General features: G+C 39.8%; 1 protein-coding gene across 1 annotated transcript in view; it reads right to left on the bottom strand.

The window, feature by feature from the left end:
• LOC105928693 (mono-ADP ribosylhydrolase 1) overlaps positions 1-18,694 on the bottom strand; it is a 134,296-nt gene that overhangs the window by 6,540 nt on the left and 109,062 nt on the right. Inside the window, exons 5-7 of the mRNA XM_036129848.1 lie at positions 16,947-16,977; positions 11,800-11,873; positions 6,049-6,130 (exon numbers count right to left, since the gene is read on the bottom strand). Of these exons, the coding sequence (XP_035985741.1) occupies positions 6,049-6,130; positions 11,800-11,873; positions 16,947-16,977 (187 nt within the window). The remainder of the gene's footprint in view (positions 1-6,048; positions 6,131-11,799; positions 11,874-16,946; positions 16,978-18,694) is intronic.

Below are 18,694 nucleotides of genomic sequence, written 5' to 3'. Positions count from 1 at the left end.
CAGTTAAAGCTTTTAATCTTAAGGATTTATGACGTGCAGGGGGTTTACAGAGAAGACAGCAACCTAAATGCGAGTGTTTAAAAGTTAAAAAGCCCTTGCAGTAAACATAATCATGGCAATAATGTTATAAATTCATGAACTTCCTAATTATAAAAAGGTAAACTTCTCATATTCAGGGTTTCCCCCGCCGTATTATAAGCCTGGTGGGCTGCCAGGCTTTATGTCATTTATGCAAGGCAGATGTGTGTGGATTGTCGTAAGTCAGGAAATGGCAGCAAGAAAATAGTCACTTATTTAAATTTGCCTACAATGATGATTTAGTTTAGGACTTTGTGATAAACCCCTTGTTGGGTGCTATGATTTCAAAACACAGCAGCTGAAGCTTTGGTACTGGAAACAACTTCAGGGCTTTATATATATATCGTATAAATAATAGATTACATTTTATGAAATACGAATCAATAAGTCTAATGCACACAATGCGCTATATTAGCAAGAGTTTAATCTAAACAGTGTGATTAAAAAATAATGCAATAATCTAATCTGGTTTCTCAGTCACACATCCATTGTATAATAACTCTACACATCCCTGTTAAAATGTCAAGTTAAAGGTATAAAATAAGAAAACATAGAATAATGTGGTTGTATGAGTGTATCACATCCTTAAACTATTTCGTTATAAAATAATTTTAGATTTTATTACATACCTAAAATCCTCTAAATTTTCTGTGTACAGTTGCCCTAAAACAAATTGCTTCTGTTGAAAAACGTCCAACAGCAGGTGATGAGGTGATGGGTTTGCTCCAGACAGAAAAAGTCCAATCTTAGTCTCATCTGACCACAACACCTAACTCAATACATTAGGGGTGTCGCCCCGTGCCTTCTTATTTTTAATGCTAAGCTTTTTGTCTTTCTGTTAATGGTGCTGCATCCTCTGTGGTCTTTCACAAAAGGTGTGTTTGTACTGATCACGTGACACTTAAATTGCACACAGGTTGACTTCATTGCACTGATTATGGGACTTTTGACGGTAACTGGTTGCACCAGAGCTTTCTTGGGGCTTTTTCCCCTCATTTCACTTCACCGACTTACACTATTTTGTCTAACACACAAAATAAGATTTAAAAACATTTAAATTACAAGCTTGAATATAAACAACATAGGTAAAACACAGAGAGGGGAAAGCGTTTGCAAGGCACTGTGCAGGTCTTGTTGGATCACATTAGATTCTGGTCAGAGCTCTGCTGTGTGTCTGGATAAAAAATTAAATATCTTAATATCCAGCTTTCTAGCCGAGGATGAAGATTTCCTGCCTTCATTGTATCATATTTGCAAATGTCCATAATTTCCTCCTCCTTGACTAAGTCTGGCCTGTCTGAAGAAAAAAACACTTCAAACCACGATGCTACCACCACCATGCGATAGAGTTAACTTAGTGACATGCAGGTGAGTTTTTGGTGCCAGACATACATTCAGGAATTATGGCTCAAACATTCCCCCTTGCTTTATATCAGACCATAAGACGTTTTCTCACTTTCTCTCTTTTGCAAATCTTCAAATGTGTCTTTGTTAAATTTAGCTTGACTGTTTTCTTAATAAGAAACGGCTTTAGTCTTGTCACCCTATAATTTTCAGCCCTGGCAAATAAGGAAATTGTGAGATTGTTATCAAACGTACTACACACCCAGTAAAGAAAATGGTGCTGCTCATTGTTGCTGAAGGTCTCTGGAGCAGGAAATACACTGAGCACGTAACGTAAGGGGTGCGGCTTATGGGCGTGTTTTTAAAAGCATGAATTCACACCAGACGCTGCAATGAACAGCCGCGTGTTTTTGCGCAGAGAAGACCTTTCACCACATGGAAAGAGCACCAAGTAGAAGACGCATCGTGGCCTTCCTTCTGCTAGTTGATGAAGTGTCGCGAGAGGAAAGGCAGTGCTCAGCAAAAATGGGTGAATCCCATCAACCCGCACCGTCAACAACAACTTGACTTCTACCATCTTGCAGCTGAACTGAGACTTGACTATTTTGGGATACTTTTGGAAGTGAACTTTGACACAGGATGTTGATTTCCCATTTATTTCCTGCCAAACAAGAGGGTATACGCGTCTGAAATTAGAACTATGATCTAATTTAGGTGTTTAAAAATGAACGTTGGATGCTTATAGAGTAAATTTGTCGACTGATTAAAATGAAAAGCTAACCTAAGTGTCGGACACGCGTATGCTGCTCTGTATGTTTCCTCATTTAGGAGCTTCTCTGACCAGTTTTCTTCTCAGTGTTTGGTAACGCTGACTGATTTGATGGAAATTGTTTCGTTCTTTTCTCCTGACTGATACCTTTTGACTATCAGAGATGCTTTTGAAAGATCTGTGATGATTCTGCTCTCAGAAGGGACTACGAACATATCAGCAAAACATAGAAGAAGAGCTGAGTTTTATTTGAGGTTAATCAGGGACACGTTAAATACTAAATGATTTCAGTTTGTCTTTTAATTGAATTGCAAAGGTTACATTAAAGTTTGGGCATTATTTATCACAGTCTCATTGTTTTACTTTATAACAGGGGTGTGTAGACCTTTTATATCCACTTTAATGTACAAACAAAATGTATTTTCAAGAAAAACAGAAACTGAAAAAATAAATAATAGCTTTTAGAAGTTTTAGTTAGAGTTCTGTTTTATGGTTTTCTATAATATTTAATAGTAATGCCCTAATTTCCTCTTTTGCTTCAGCATCTTTAACCAGGAAGTGACATACTCACCTTATTCTACTAATTCATGCTAGTCCCTTAGTCCATGAGTAAGAATTTAAAACTAATCACGTTTGTGGCTGCAATTTTTATGCAACCCTATGTTGCATTTAACTGTAATAAGGAATAAAGTCAGAATTGTTTTGCATAGAAACTGTTTTGGAGGCAGAAGGTGGAGTTTGATTTATATCGCTGGTAAAAGCGGGACGTTAGGGGTTAAGACTGTAGTTGTAATACTGACGTTTAATTTGAATAATTGAGTGAATGAGCGATCATGCTTAGCAGACACACCATTTAGCGGTATAACTCCATAAATCACAAACGTAATCAAAACAAATGGGAGAAGTCATCATGTAACAGCACGAGCCAACATGGAATCACATCAAATTTACGCAGTTACTAAACTTCATTTAACCTCAGATCAATCTTTTTTTTTAATACTCTATTTGAAAGGAAGCCTGAACAAGAATCAGACTTTTGACTATTGTTGGAAAAGCTTTCATCTTTCAACATTTCACACACACACACACACACACACACAGACACACACACACACACACACACACACACACACACACACACACAGACAGAGGCCTTCCTCCTAGAACAACTAGAGCACTTCTAATCTAGTTGGCACACAGCATGCGGGTTACCTGTGCTACAATCTGCCGGGACGGGTCAGGCTAAAGGACGCAGAAATAAAAGCAAAAAACAGAAAATAAAATGAAATGTTGGAGATAAAAACAACTGATAAAATACACACTTGACTGAACACTTTAACTGGGTAAATTATTAAACAAAATACATTAAATATTGAACGTACCAACATATCGCTTACCAGGTTTAAACATTTCAGCCTCATGCCCATTTAAACTTTTTTCATTCAACAAAGATACAACTAGCTATAACTTTGGCAGTGGGAATTCAAAAAAGCCTGAATAAATTATATATATAAAAAAAGCCTTAATTGATGAAAATTGATTTTACCAACTGAGTTAAAAAACATAATAACCACTCATAATAATAGCAAGTGAGTCAACCCTAAAAGATGTGCTGACCCAGTTCAGATTTACCAAATCGGTGCTAAATCACCAGTTACTTCAGTTTCCAAGGCTAAAAGCCACAAGAGCGCATTTAAACCAGCACTTCAGCACCAGCGGAAAAGACTAACCTAATCAGGGGTTGTGGAATGGCTACTGGAGATAATTGACCAATTAAAATGTTGTGAACGCCTTTTCTAAAACTATAGTTAGTTCAGCTCTTAATCCGCCTAATTTTTAACAAAAACAATAAAAACTAAGTGTCAGACTAGCGCTGTGTTGCCATGAGTTAACGTTTTTATCGTCCTGCTGCTTGTTTTAACAACGCATGTAATAATGTGAGAGTGGGTTGGCGCACAGCAAATGTGCTTTTAGGAGCTTTTCACAGTATAAAGGCAGTTTGCACCTCTATTTATAAACAAAATACACAATATTCCAAAAAGTATTCGCTTCCTGCCGTGACTGGCATATGATTTTAAGTTCTTGGTTCACCCTGTGCAGCTATAAAAGCTCTTCTGGGAAGGTTGTCCACAAGCTTCTGGAGTGTTTATAGGAATCCTCTATTCTTCCAGATGCCCATTTGTGAGATCAAACAGCGATAATGGCCGAGAAGGCCGGGCTCTCAGGCTCCGCTCTAATTCATCCCAAAGGTGTTCTGTCAGGTTGAGGTCAGGTTGAGGTCTCTGTGCCGGCCAGTCACTCCAAACTCTCTCATCCATGTCTTTATGGACTTCACTTTGTGCTCTGGTGCAGTTATGTCGGAAAAAGGAAGAGGTCGTTTCCAAACTGTTCCCACAAAATTGGGAGAACAGTCTAAAATGTCTGCTGAAACATCTAGAGTTCATGGAAATCCACTCCATAAACGATTCTACACACCGTTGTTGAGTTAATCTGAAGTTTGGAAGTCTGCAGCAATTGACTCTGCATAAATTTGCTGGGACTCACCGAGCTCCTGAGAGCGGCCCATTCTGTCACTAAGGTTTGCAGAAAGACTCTGCATCACTGGGTGCTTCAGTTTCTACACCTGTGGTCACAGAAGTTATTTGAATACCTGATTTCAATTATTTGAATGGGTGAGCCAATACTGTTTGCATATATATAGTTTTAGGGCTAGACGACCTGAGATTTTGAAAAGATAAAGAAATCACAATCAGTGTTTGTGTTAGTTTTCAAAGCAGCTTGATGCATTTTCCCCCCTGAAACAATAATAGTATTTTAAGTCACACCCACTGAAAAGGGAAGGCACAATCATTTATGAATCTAGACGCAGCAGCTGGGATCGTTGCAGAAACATCATCTCACTCCTCTTGGATCTTACACAGAAACTCAGAATGCAGCCGAGCTCGGATCCAACATGTCATGGAACGACATCGTAAGTGACGCGGCTTCAAAGTGGCTTTCTGGCTGTGCGAAATATTTTCTCACGGAAGAACTGAGAACCCACTCTAGAACCAGATTCGCTTTAAGGGGAAAATCGTCTGTCAGGTTGTCAGGTAAAGGTGGAAAACTGTGCAGCCCTTTTTTTCTCAGCTCAGGTGTTTGATATGCATGCACAGGGTATACCGTTCCCCTAGATTATATCAGAACTTTTGTAGGTTAGACCAAACAATCCAACAGCAACAAACAAAATTCATGCACGGATGATTTTCTGCCTGTTACTGCTGGCCCTCACCTTCACACAGATCATTGCACTCGCCGTAATAACTCTGCCTGCATCCATCAACCGGGCCGTGGCTGTATGCAGGCGAACGACTGCTACAGCTCTCCTGTTTACAACCTTTAAAATCATTTCTGCGTAAAACTAACACCAGTGTTTACATTTAGCTCACCAAGCAAAGTCACAGCTACAGTTATCAGTCTAGCGGGAAGAACTGAACGAAACAACCCCCTCCCACCTAAAAAAAGTTTTTTTTTTTAAGGACCTTGCTGTGTGTGTTTATTTCCCACATCTGACCGGGATGAAGTGGGTCTATTTGTGGTTTAAGACACAATGAACTGAGGGCACACGTGTATGTTTATTTAATGTAATTAAATTGATCTAAACAGGAAACATTTACTCAGCCTTGTGTGTTTACTGGCCTCCTGCTTGTGTGAACGTGTTGGATGTGCAAACAGCGCACAGTGGATGATTAAGTGTGTCTTCCCACCAGACTCTCTCTCTCTCTCTCTCTCCGTTAGGGTAGTTAAATTTGACTGAGCCGAGCTGTCGCTGCTGTAAAATGTGCGTGTTTGTGTGTTTTCTGGGGCAGACGGCTCACCAGGAGGGAAGTAGAGCGGGAGGTTGTGCAGATACAGCTCCTTATCCGTCGGCAGGAAAACGCAGAAGATGACTCTGTCCAGCTGACACACACACAAGAGACACGCGTTAGCACACACAGATGACCTTTATAACAAGCATATGCAGTAAATGTGAACTCATCAGTCGCAGGTGGGAGCAGTGTGAGAGCGAATGCAGCTAATGCATCAGTCCATTACTCCACCATTATCTCTCCATTATGAAGCAGCCACGGCCGGGCGTTTATTACGCTGCACGCCGAGGAGGACGGAGATCACAGAGGAGCGCTACGGATGTTTGTGCCAGACGGAGACAAAAAGACCTGGAGAAAATCTTCAGCGGTACCCCCAATTGTGAGTGTGTGAACACAGAAGGAAAGCGGCATTTTAGCGCATCTCCATAAGCGCGGAGGCTGCGAACGCGACGCAAGGCGACAGCTTTCAGATGAATTTCAGCTCTTTTTCCAGGGTTCAGTCATTTTATGCGTCATGCTTTGCATTCTAGTTTTAAGAAGTCAACTCAAGCTTCTCGTACGTTTGCATATGTATCATCAGCGGATGTGTTACTGTGCAAAAGTTGTAAATCCTCCCTCTATTCTTTATACTTGGATTTCCAAGGGGCCTGATACCCTTTTAATCTCTTAAAGAGCTCCCATCAGCAGTTCTGTCTAAAATATTTACTATTTTACTTTGACTGATTCGCTATTACAAATTTTCTGTCCAATCCTTGTTTCTGGCCTCAACGGCATAATTTGCAGAGGATAAAACTGAGCAAAGAGATAAACCATCACTTAGATGGCCTTTGACTGTAAGCCAGATCTCCAAATATCTGCAAAAATACTTTTTACATGCTTTACAGATTAAATTGAAAAAAAAAAAAAAAACGTTTGGGATCTTGAAGGGAATCTGCAAGTAAGAAAATGCCTTGAGATTAAAAGAGCCTTCTTTTTGGGAGTTAATGGTTGAAATAATAATAAAAAAACTACTCCATAACTAGTTTTGTTAAAAACAGCTAAGATCCAAGAATTTTTTTTTACAAAGACCTTCAGAAATTCTGATGAAGAACACAACAATGTTGCAACAAACTCTGGGTCATTGAAAGCAAGATTTAAGGTGTGTAGAACAGCCAAACTTTATCTAATTAAAGCAGCTCAGCTTGTTTATCATTTTAAATTCTTGCCTGAGGCCCATTTGTTTTTTTCCTGCTTTCATTTCTAAGTGAAAAGAACATCTTAACCTTTATTGAAGTATTTTGATTTAACATTACCTCATGTAAAACACATGGAAAACTTTTTAAAATGTTTTTAATGATTGACTGGTAAAGAGTCAAGACTCGAGACTTTTGCCCAACACAACATGGATATATAGATTTAAGCCAATGATTAAAGCAGCTCCTGTAAAAAAAAAAAAAGCTTCCAGGGCCTGAAGCTGTGCTCACTCTGATCAACATTATTACTACCTTAATATCTGTACAGGAGTTATAATTTTTCTGTTCCCAGCACCACATTCCAATTTATAGCCGGGCTGTTTCCATCGCTTTCCTCCCGGTGTGGGAGTTTAAGTCCTGCTGCTTGCAGAGACGGCTCTTCCTCAGCAGCTGGCTCGCCCGCAGCCTTTGGTTTTCAGTCCAGCCTTGCTACACAATTACCATCACTCACCGAGATTTGCATGGAGTGTGAGGGAAGGTATGGAAATGTGTGGTAACTACATCCCCCGGGCTACGGTTTAAAAACCTAACCTGCACATTAAGGTGCTTCCGCTCGCAGCAGGAAACAGTAAAAAAGTGGGGGAACTAATTTTGATAACGCTACAGCGGAGAGCCTGGAGATGCTGCTGCTGCTGCTGCTGCTAACAATAACATCAAGTTAATGTAATGACTCCCTCGCGACTGCCCATCCTTTAATGGAAGCACGGCGCACAACTTGTGAATACTCTCCTCTCAAACTGAAAACATCAACATCCAATTTACATTCAGCAGATCCTTTTACCCAGAGCAGCTTACAAGTGAGGAGCCGAGCATTTAAAGTAGGCTATTGTTAGAAAGTTTGGTTTAACTATCCAGTACAAAACTCATTCCCCCGCAGTGGAAACACCAGTGAGGACAAGTAGAACCTTGAGTGCCTCTAGCGTCGCCATGAGGACCCGGATGAGAAACCTGGTGGAAACGTCCAGCGCAGAGACGTTTTAAATTAAACAAAACGGAAAGACGGCTGATAAAAACACTGGAGACTGTTAGGGTTATTAAAGATAACCCCTTTTATCCTAGAACGAAAAGCACACAACACAAGTTTAGACTATTCTATAGAAGAGGACAGAGGATAAACCCAAGCAGATGACTTTTACTCCCTGACAGTTTGGGATCGTCTGCGCCGGGCCATCTCTGTCCTTTTGCCTTTATTGTCACACATCAAAAAAGGGTCAGGATGATTCAGGAATTTACAACATGGGGGTTGAAAACAAAGAAGGGAGCAAGTTTTATTGCGGATGGTGATCAGTCACCAGCTTCATGCACAGCTGGATAAGGCAAGGCATTCCTTATCTGGGAGGACCATTTGTTCTCCCTGTCTAAGGTTAAAAACAACAGAACCTTCCTGAAAGCAAACTCCTAAAACAAACCAAATGCCTGTAACTTGATGAAAATAAAACTATTACATCCATATTTCTCCAACAGAGACAGTTACTGTCAACGGTTAAAAACAACAGAACCTGGCTGTTAGCAGGCCTGGAGCAGGCTAGCTGCACAGAATAAGTCGCCATCGTTACTGATGCGTTACTGCTTTCGTGAAACCCAGTCGAGGCTTCATTCAGCCACAATATCTGGAAAATCCCGGCTTAATCCACCATCTTGGTTTTGTGAAATAGCCCCCTGGTGAGGGGTTTATTACGTCATTAACTGTCAGTATTATAGCAGCAGCTGCAGCAGAGCATTCATGTTGGTTTTGAAGTTGTTACAATAATCACACACCTACATACAGGGATTCTGAACCTTGGACATGTTGCGCTGTTTTAATCAGATGAAGCTTAACCTGTGGCTTTAGCTGACTCATGTTACCAACAGATGAGAAGTCAAGACGAATGTGGTTCTCCACCATAATCTAAAATTAAAGTGTATGTCTTTCAATCCTTACCCCTACTGTGATCTCAGTGATTTAAAACATAGAAAATTCCAAATTAGATAATACAGTTTTTTAACCTCTGTTCATGTTCTTATCTTTTAAAGATGAGCGACTAATATGACAATATTATCCTCTTAAAGATACAACCTGATGTTCCCACATGTTTTTAATGTATCTCCTCTGCAACAGACTGCTTTTTTACAGGAAAAAAATTGCGAACTAGATTCAGGCAATGCATCATGGGATCTACGAATAAGGTGGAAACCTCGGTAACTTAAAATTAATTTCGACAGGAGATTTCTTAGAAGATTGTGCAAATATCAAATCTCTCAGTTGTTAGAGGCTGTACAGACGTCAGAAAGTGAGAGATGCTTGATCCCGGGGAAGGGTTCAAGCCCGGCACTGTCCTGTGACGAAAAACTGGGTTCAGCAGAAGCGACAAGACACGAAATGGAAGAGCGAGCAGCATCAGGGCTGACTGCAAATTGTGGACATCTTATGACCCATGAAGGCAGCAGAAACCCAACAACAGCTGATATCCCTCTACATAAGGGTTCTCAAATGATGAGACAGACTTTATTGGGCAGGTCTGTACATGGTACTAAAACCAGTTTATTTCAGTAAATGCTATTAGACTGTTTTTGGACAGTTCTGCTGTTACGTATACTCTGATGAAGTCGTCATGGAGCGATATGACATCAAGTATAATAACATTGAGCTTCATAGTTTCAGTGTTGCCTGGTATTAAAAGCTGGATCATCAGACCAGAGACCGATAACTGACCCATGCATTGGTTGGAAGGCAAATGATCAAATGTGGTTCTTTGCTTTTCCGCCCCCTTTAAATTTACTTCAAGTATCCAAATTACAATGTAAAACCCTTTTGTTCAAATTCCAGAGAATAGATTCTTAATCAGATGTGATGATAACTTGAACAATCAATCCCGTATTCATAAAACGTCCCTATTTTGCCTTTTAGGAGATACTGTAAGGTAGAATTACCCTAATGTCTTTTATTTGTATTGGGTGTATTAATCTTAATGAGTAAATAGACGGCAGGGTGCCTGAAAATAATGACACAATGAGTGAGTTGCTGGCATTTTGCCCTGTAATCCTCAGTTAAAGGGGACATTTTTTTGATGCTAAATAAATCTTAATATTAGAAACAAACAAAATGTCCTTGCCTTTTTAAATGTGTGATAGAGGAACAAAAGAGAATTGATCTTCCTGGGAGATTTCTTCACAATTAATTTATATAGATCAATATGGTTTAACATGTTCCATTAATACTAGACTGTTTAAAAAGTAGGTTAGTTGGTTGGATGGATGGATGCTGTCATACTACAAGTTATTTATTTTTTAATCTTCTGTGGGAGGATCTCGACACCACTCACCAGATATCGACATCTTGGACTTTGGTTCTATATTTCACATTATCAGAGGTCCGTGCATGCAGGTTTGGGCAAGTTTGGGGTTATTTCTCCGGCCAGCCACGACTAACACTTGAGAAACAGTCCACTTTGGGAATGAAAAGTGCTCACAGTAACTTCTGGAGACACGGCTTGCAGAAGGAGAGGTTATTTGCTCTGCTAGTCTTCAGCCGCAGAACAGCAGCAAAACTAACACCTCAGCTAACCTTTTCTGACCTGAAACTAATTTGGATCATAAAATGACTAAAAACTCACAAGTCTTACTCCATTTAAATTATCTTGCTGTTGTTCCGTAAATAAATTTATTGCATTTCAAAATGGGGAGTCGGCACACTGCCTTGTGTCTTCAGTCCAAGACTCAAGACAGTTGTGGGGTTTCAGTTTAAAAAGAACTACTGTACCTCTTTTTCCTCTTGTGCTCACTGAAAAGCTTCACATGCATGCAAGTAAACATCTTTTTTAAATTATTGTTTACTATTTCTACTTTAAAAACACAGAGTGGAGCATCTTGTTGGTATGGTGTAAAAAGAAGGGCTGGTTTTCTGGTTTTATATCCAAACATGTAAGGCTTTTTTTGGGCTCTGTTGTTTTTCTTGCACAGGCTGACGGCAACAGTTGACTGGTATTGCCATAGAACCTCTGGAGATGCGAGGGCTAATAATAATAATAATAATAATAATAATAATAATAATAATAATAACTCCTGACACCGCCCTCTGTGAGGAGGAGGGGCTTCATACCTGAGAGATGGAGGATTCAGAGGATGCAAAACGACTGATTGGAAACTTTCCAATCGCCTCTGAGCTTTGATCACCCCCCCCCCCCCAGTCAACTAGTCCATCATTTTGTCTCTTCTCTGCTTGCCTTTTCTCCAGGGGGAAAACGTGTGTGCATGTGTGTGTTTTTGTCAGTGCAAGTCGGGTTTGGTCCCGCAAGGAGCCAATTAAAGCGCAGACTTGGCCATGAGCATGAGCGCCACAACTTAAGGAGTGTGTGTCTAACTGGGAGTGTGTGTGTGCGTGTGCCTGTGTGTCACTGTGGGTTTTTTTTTTTTTTTTTTCGATGTACCCTCTCGCACTTACAAGAAAACAAAAAACAACAGCTGTGAAAGAAAGAATACCTGGAGGAAATGGCAGGAAAAAATTGCCAATCATGCAGGCACAAACACACACGCACGTGTGTATACCCACCTTGTCATGATGCGCATCAAGGAACTCCCTCACGGCTGCTAGCGCCTCGTGCACCGCCTGTTCAGGTGGATATCCTGCACAAGCACACGGCATATCAGAACTGTGCAAGAACAGGTGCTGAAACAGAAATGTGTCGGTGCACTCGGCTGTCTCGTCTTTTTTTATTTTTTATTTTATTTCTGCAGACAGGTATATGCTTTTTTTTTCCACTACTCTCTGCGCCGTTTCAACACTTCGTCTTGCCTCGCCTAATCCAGGGAGATGCAGACACAAAACACCTGTTGGTTAAGAGGAGACAGACGAGACAGAGCAGGACTGCATCAGTGCTGCCGCAAATATGCAGCGGCTGAGACCTTTCACTGGTAAAAAGCTTCAAGATTTCCTCTTCTGGCCAAACAAACAATTTAGATACGGCTAAAAAACAGAGTCGGTTTTACTCCCGGCCGTCTGTGGGAGCTGAATAAACATCAGAGTTTAATCTCGTAAGGCTTGTAAGGTACGGTGCCTCGCTAAAGCATTCGTCCTGCTATGTCCTTCCAGCATTTTTCAATGCTTCAGCCACAGATTTCAATGTATTTTATGGGGGTTATATGTGATAACTCATCACAAAAAGATCACAACTGTGCAAAGGAGGGAAAATTATGATTCAGTTTTAATATATTTTTGAAAATACGATCTGAAAAAAATAGCAAGCAGAACCCCCCCCCTTGCTGTGATAACAGGTGCATGTCTTCAAGAGCATGAGGCTGTCAACTTTGCATATCTAAACTCTGTTTTTCTTTGCAAAATAGCACAAGCTCAATCAAGTTGAATGGAGAGAATCTCTAAACAACAATTTTCAAGTCTTGCCAAGGATTCTCAGTTGGATTTAGTCCTGGACTGAGCCGCTGTAAGACATCGATGTGTTTAAACTACTCCACTGTGGATCTGTCTCTATGTGATAGGACTGTTGCCCTTCTGGAAGGTCAACCTCTGCTCCAGTCGCAACACTTTTGCAGCATCGAACAGGTTTTCCTCCAGGATTGCCCTGATTTAAGCTCCATCCATTTTCCTGTCCCCTTTGTATGTCTTTGCTGAAGAAAAGCCCTCCCACAGCATGATGCTACAACCACCGTGTTTCACGATGGGGACAATGTGTTTAGAGTGATTTGCAGCGTTAGTTTTCCATCACGCTTGATGTTTGTTGGACGTCTAAAAGCTTCACTTTTCGTCTGACTGCAGCACCGTCCACATGTTAGCAGTGTCCTCTTGATGGCTTGTGGCAAAAGACCAGAATTTTTAGGGTCAGCAGCAACATTTCTTCACCCCACTCCTCCATAAAGGCCAGATTCGTGTAGCGCACAACTATTAGTTTTTGTGTCAACAGATTCTCCCACCTGAGGTGTAGATTTCTGCAGCTTCTCCAGAGTTATCTGCTGCTATTATATTAGTTTTACTGTATATGTTCTATTTTATTGTTTATTATTTGTTATTGTTTCATGGACCTGTACAGCACTTAAGTGTGTAAAGCGCTTTACAAATAAAGTTGGATTGATTGATTGATTGATTGATTGATCAGGGGAAGCTTGGCTGCTTCTCTCACTAAGGCTACTCTTGCCGGTGTTCAGTCTCTATTTTCTCAGGATAGATTCAGCATCGCTCCATGAGATCGTCAAAGCTTCAGACGTAGTTTATTAACCTCTGTCTTCATGACTACCGTTTGTTTCTAATGTTCTCTAACAAACCTCTGGGACCGTCAGAGAACAACTGGTTTTATACTCAGAATAAATTGCACAATTACTAATTACATTTGGTCACTTCTGAAGGCAATTTGTATCATTGTGAAGGAGGCTGACTAATAATCAAATTTTCTTTTAGTAAAAAGTTTTGAAAACAGTGTTTTAATTTCTATTGCACCTCACAACTATTCACAACTTTGTGTACATCAGTTAAAGTAAAAATGAAATGTTTTAAACATTTTGGTTAACGTGACAAAAAAATTAACATTATGGAAGTATGAATACTTTGCAATAAACTGTTCCCTGTTAATAAATACTGTTAATAAATACTTTATTAACAGTGAAAAACGAAACTGATCTGACAGGCGTCTTCTGTGGGGAAGCCTTCCTCCATGAAAAAAAACTAAAAGATATCTGAAAGTAACAATATACTGATTTCTGTCCATGTTTTTATTTTTTGTAAACAACCTTGGCCTCGGTGTCAACCTTACAATATTAACTAAGTTTGAGGGGAATCAGTCTTGCAGTAATCAGAGTGAATTTTCCCACAACATTCAATGCAATGAATATAAATGTCTGGTTATGAAACTCAAAACTGGATTTCTCTGATATATTCAGATCGCTGCTGTGTTGAACTGCTGCTGGTTGATTGAAGCTGATTGGCCATGGAGGAGCCGTAGAAACTTGTGCACATCTGCTGCACATTTAGGCTCAAATAGGATGCGGATGTTGTGAAACCCTTTTCACCTGATCTTTGCCTTCCACGCTTTGTTTTCTTTCAGGTTTTGGCTGCTTACACTCGGTTTTATCCTGGTAAATGTTTTTTAAACAACTCTTTAAAAAGAGGAATGTGAAAAAAATAATTTCTATTACGTAAAAAAAACTATTCAAACATGCATGAGTCACAAGCTGTAAAGGTCAGACTTTTATTATGATTTAAAAAAAAATAGGGGAAATAATATATTATTATATTTTTGTTGCATCACACAGGACCCTGAAACCTGGGAGATTCATTTCAATAGATCAGATTTATTTTCTTTTTCAGTTTCTGCTTGTTTGTGGATGTCTGGAGTCAGAAAAGCTGTTTCTCACCATTTTTCAATCATCGAACAGGTTTATGATTACTGTTCAAAATCAGTCTAAAAGTCAAATATTTCTTAAGTCAAGAGCAAGATGACTTTAGAGGACCTCTTCCCACCTTTGGCCTTATTGGCAAACACTGTTAGCATGACTGATTTGAAGAAAATTCACAATAAATACCTACTGATACAAGGACAACACAAATAAATGGTCTACAAACAGAAATTTGCCTTTGGTGATTATAAAACAGCGACTTTCTAACTTCCTGTAAACTGTAGCTGTGCTACGGTGTGCAGGCTAGAGTCTATGTAAACAAAAACAAGTGGATTTTCAGTTTCAGATCTTATATATTACTTTATGTTATTCTCTATCTGAAGTTTCTTTCCCCAACCAAACTGGTTCCAGAGCTAAACTTTTTCAAAGCCTTACTTGGCATCAGTTCTTTGTGTTTTCACTGATGCAAAAAACTGGCTGTGACACAGACAAACTGGTTCCTTTTTAGCACCAACTTGGAGCTGGGCCAGAGGAAAGAACAGCTTTCATGAGAGGCTAGAGATGGCCCAATGGAGGCTGATAACTACTATAGTTACCTTTATTTAATTTAAGATAAAACAGCAATAAAAAGTCTGAGCTTTTGATTGTTCACATTAGCATCAGAATAACACAAGCTCACTGTCTGTTATCTTGCCACCATTCATTTAGACAAAACCAGCGGGAGACTTTAATGCGCAGCACGCAGTCCATCTTACAGCCGATGTTTTAGCACAATTTAAGTAAATTAAAGTTAAAAAAACTAAAGTTCTTGACATTATCAGATGGAAAACAGTTTTTGTTTAAAGTACCAAAGACTGAAACTGTTCTAGGGGATGAAACTGAAATGTTGGCCTCCTAAAATTACTTGGACATCATTTTAGGTCAGTGTGTTAGTGAAGCTTGTTTTTTTATGCCTTAAATATTGCTCTTCACTCCAGATTTCTGCAACCATTTTGTCGTTTATAGATTATGGTTGTTGTTTTTTTTTAAAGCACACGACTTGTAAATGAAAAGACTAGATATCATGTGGCATTGTGTTTATCGTTTTATTACTGGATGTGATAATTATGTGCATCGCTGCTCTCTGCCTGCTGCTTCTACTTTAATATCCTTATATGGATGCAGATTTTCTCAGCAAAGGATTTCTAGACATAAACGTCCACCTGGGCTGTTACCTTCCTACCTTTGTGATTATCTAAGCAGAGAACACGCCGCGCTTTTAGCTGAATACATTTGCTGGGTTGGTTTAATTTGTTGTGTGAGTCGCTGCCTCTCTCTCCAGATATTTCTTAAGACAAGCATTTTCATCTCAGTGAGAGATGTGTTTTTCTTTTTAACCTGAACAAATAAAGAACAGTAATACGATTTCCCTCTGAATCCATCAACCGCATTTCTGACCCAGTTCTCTTGTTTTTAATGCTGCCATGTGTGTTATTTTTTAAAGCTTCTCCTCGTTTTCCAGGTGATCAGAGATCATCCGAACCGGATTGTGAAGTGTTCAAAAGCACCACTTGTTGTTGAAAACGGCGCTAATAGAATAATAAGGTCATACTAGGGGCCTCTGTTAGTTGGGTTACTGATAGAAATATGATCTGTGTGGGTAACATTTTCTAAGCACTGGTGCCGTACTCTGTCTGTAAAACAGGGAGGATCAAACACAACATGATGATGTAACTCCACGTCTGCTGCCAGGTTGTGGAAAAAAAACAACAACCCAAGTGAGAACAGCGTCTAGCACCATATCTGGTCACTCAGGTGGAAGAACCCAACACCAGTGCGACAACAAACGACATTTTCTTTCCCGCGTGTGCTTCGTAGCCGCTGCGAAGTTCCTGAAGGGGGCGCTCTAACCCCTGTGGCCCTTCGCTTTCTGCGCTAACACCCTCCAAACAGCCAGACACCCAGAACTCTAATGAGGAAAGAGATGAAGTGGCGAGGTGAAACAGGTGCAGCAGCAAGGAAGAGACAAATTAAAAAGCAAATTAATCAGGACCTGGTGGTATTCCAGCAGCAGCAGAGAGGTGTCAACCAGAGCTGATAGCAGACGCACCCCAGGCCGTGCTTAAGCGCTATCCCTAACTCTCTGTTCTGTCCGCGTGAAAGGGATTACAGTCACTCTGACACAATCTCCAAACTAATCTGTCATAATCTGCCGGTCCTAATCCCGGGGCATTAATCTGTAAACCACCTCTGGGTTGGAGGAGACGCGGCGGTTAAGCAGAGCGACACCAGAAGCGAGACAGTAAGGAAGCGCGTTTACACAGACGAGCGTTCAGGCTTCGCTCTGGTCTGAGGAGGACGGCCACAGATACTGACCGTAGATTCCAGTGGAGATGCACGGGAACGCCTGCAGAGCACACAGGAGGAAAGCATAGATTAGACTTTGCTGATGATCTACATACTTTCATAACACAGACACATTTCCATGGTAGCTCATATTAGGGCAACATACAGGCGTTCTTAGCTGAGATTTAGCATCTACATCAGGGGTGTCAAACATACGGCCCGCGAACAATTTAGTCCGGCCCTGTGGCTAAATGCATTATCATTATAAAAAAATAAATAAATAAATAAATAATAATATATTTTTTTTCCCCCAGTGTCCTGTCTGGCAATGTGGCAATAAGATGCCACAAAGAGCTCATCAGATTTGACTTTCACAAGTGGACAAGATAAAAGGAAGAGAATGATAAAACAATTATTGAAAAAAACATGTACTTCGTTTAATTGAAAATATGCAGTTCCTATATTGTCCACGAGGGGCGCTGTGTTTTAATTAGCAGATTAAGCTTCAGGTGTGGAAAAATTTTAATCATTTCTTAATTTCTATCTGTTTGATGTATTTTGTCATGCAGGACAGTGTTTTTAAGTTCCAAAAAATGTGAATAAATGTTTTTCAACATTGTATAATCACTGTGATCAGTTCTTATGCATAATGCACAAGCAAATGTTTAACTGAGTAAAAGTATTGTTGAAATTGCACATACTTTTCTTAAAAACGCTGAGGTTATTCATAGTTATTGTGTAAAAGTGAAATTAACTTAATATAAAAATCAACAACAAGTCCACATTTATTAGTTCTATTTAATCTTGCAATGAGTTTACTCGTGTGGCCCTCTTGAGATCAGATTAAGCGGAATGCGGCCCCTCAACCAAACTGAGTTTGACACCCCTGATCTACATCATGACAACATTGGTAGAGTTGTGAAGAGCTATGCAGCTAGACGAACAGTCGACACTTAGACTCCTCTGAACTGGACTGGAATATCCTACATTATTTAGAAAATGAAACAATGAGAAAATGTAAACAATCTTTCATTTAAACATGAATCAATGTAAACAAAAACAAAAAATCTTTTTAGAGATCAAGATTTTTTTTCTAGCTATTCTAACTCGGTTTGTATTTTTCAATAAATATTCTATATTTCCAAAATTTCAAGGCTGTGTAGGACACCCGATGCTATTCCTACTCCCAACCCAGACCATGACTATTAAAAAAACAACTCTGCATGCATGAGTTGATCTCTCTATTCTCAGTAACTATTCGCCTAAATAGTGCCAAACACGGTGTCTGTTTGTGGGAACGAGGTCTTTCTGGATGATTGCAGAGATAAATTGTCTTATTCTGGCATCTTCGACTGTTCAGTGAGTGTTTCAGAACTGTATTCTTGGCAAGCGTTTAGCTTTTTCAGCTTTCTGCTTTCTCTATTTGAGCTGAGGTCATCTAAATTACAATGTGTCTGTGGGGTCACATAATTGTTGTGTACTCAGACTCCTGCAGCTCCAGGCTGTCTGCCACGCTGCTTCCAAAGATGTCTGTGTGTAATTATTTTCTAATAAACTCCACTTAAAGAACCAGTTTTGACTCTCACAATTGTAGCCCTTAAAGTTCTTATCAGCAATCAGTATCTGACCTGGAGCAGACAACCAATCAATCAGCCAATCAAAGCACTTTTTATATGAAATGAGGGCAACACTGAGTGTTTTACATGTAATAAAAACACAGAAATAAAAACCCAAAATGATATTAGTATGATGGACTGAGGAATAATGCCTTGATTCCT

Source organism: Fundulus heteroclitus, unplaced genomic scaffold (genome assembly GCF_011125445.2).
Source record: "Fundulus heteroclitus isolate FHET01 unplaced genomic scaffold, MU-UCD_Fhet_4.1 scaffold_234, whole genome shotgun sequence".
Classification (NCBI taxonomy): domain Eukaryota; kingdom Metazoa; phylum Chordata; class Actinopteri; order Cyprinodontiformes; family Fundulidae; genus Fundulus; species Fundulus heteroclitus.
This window is presented reverse-complemented; position numbering and strand designations above follow the sequence as displayed.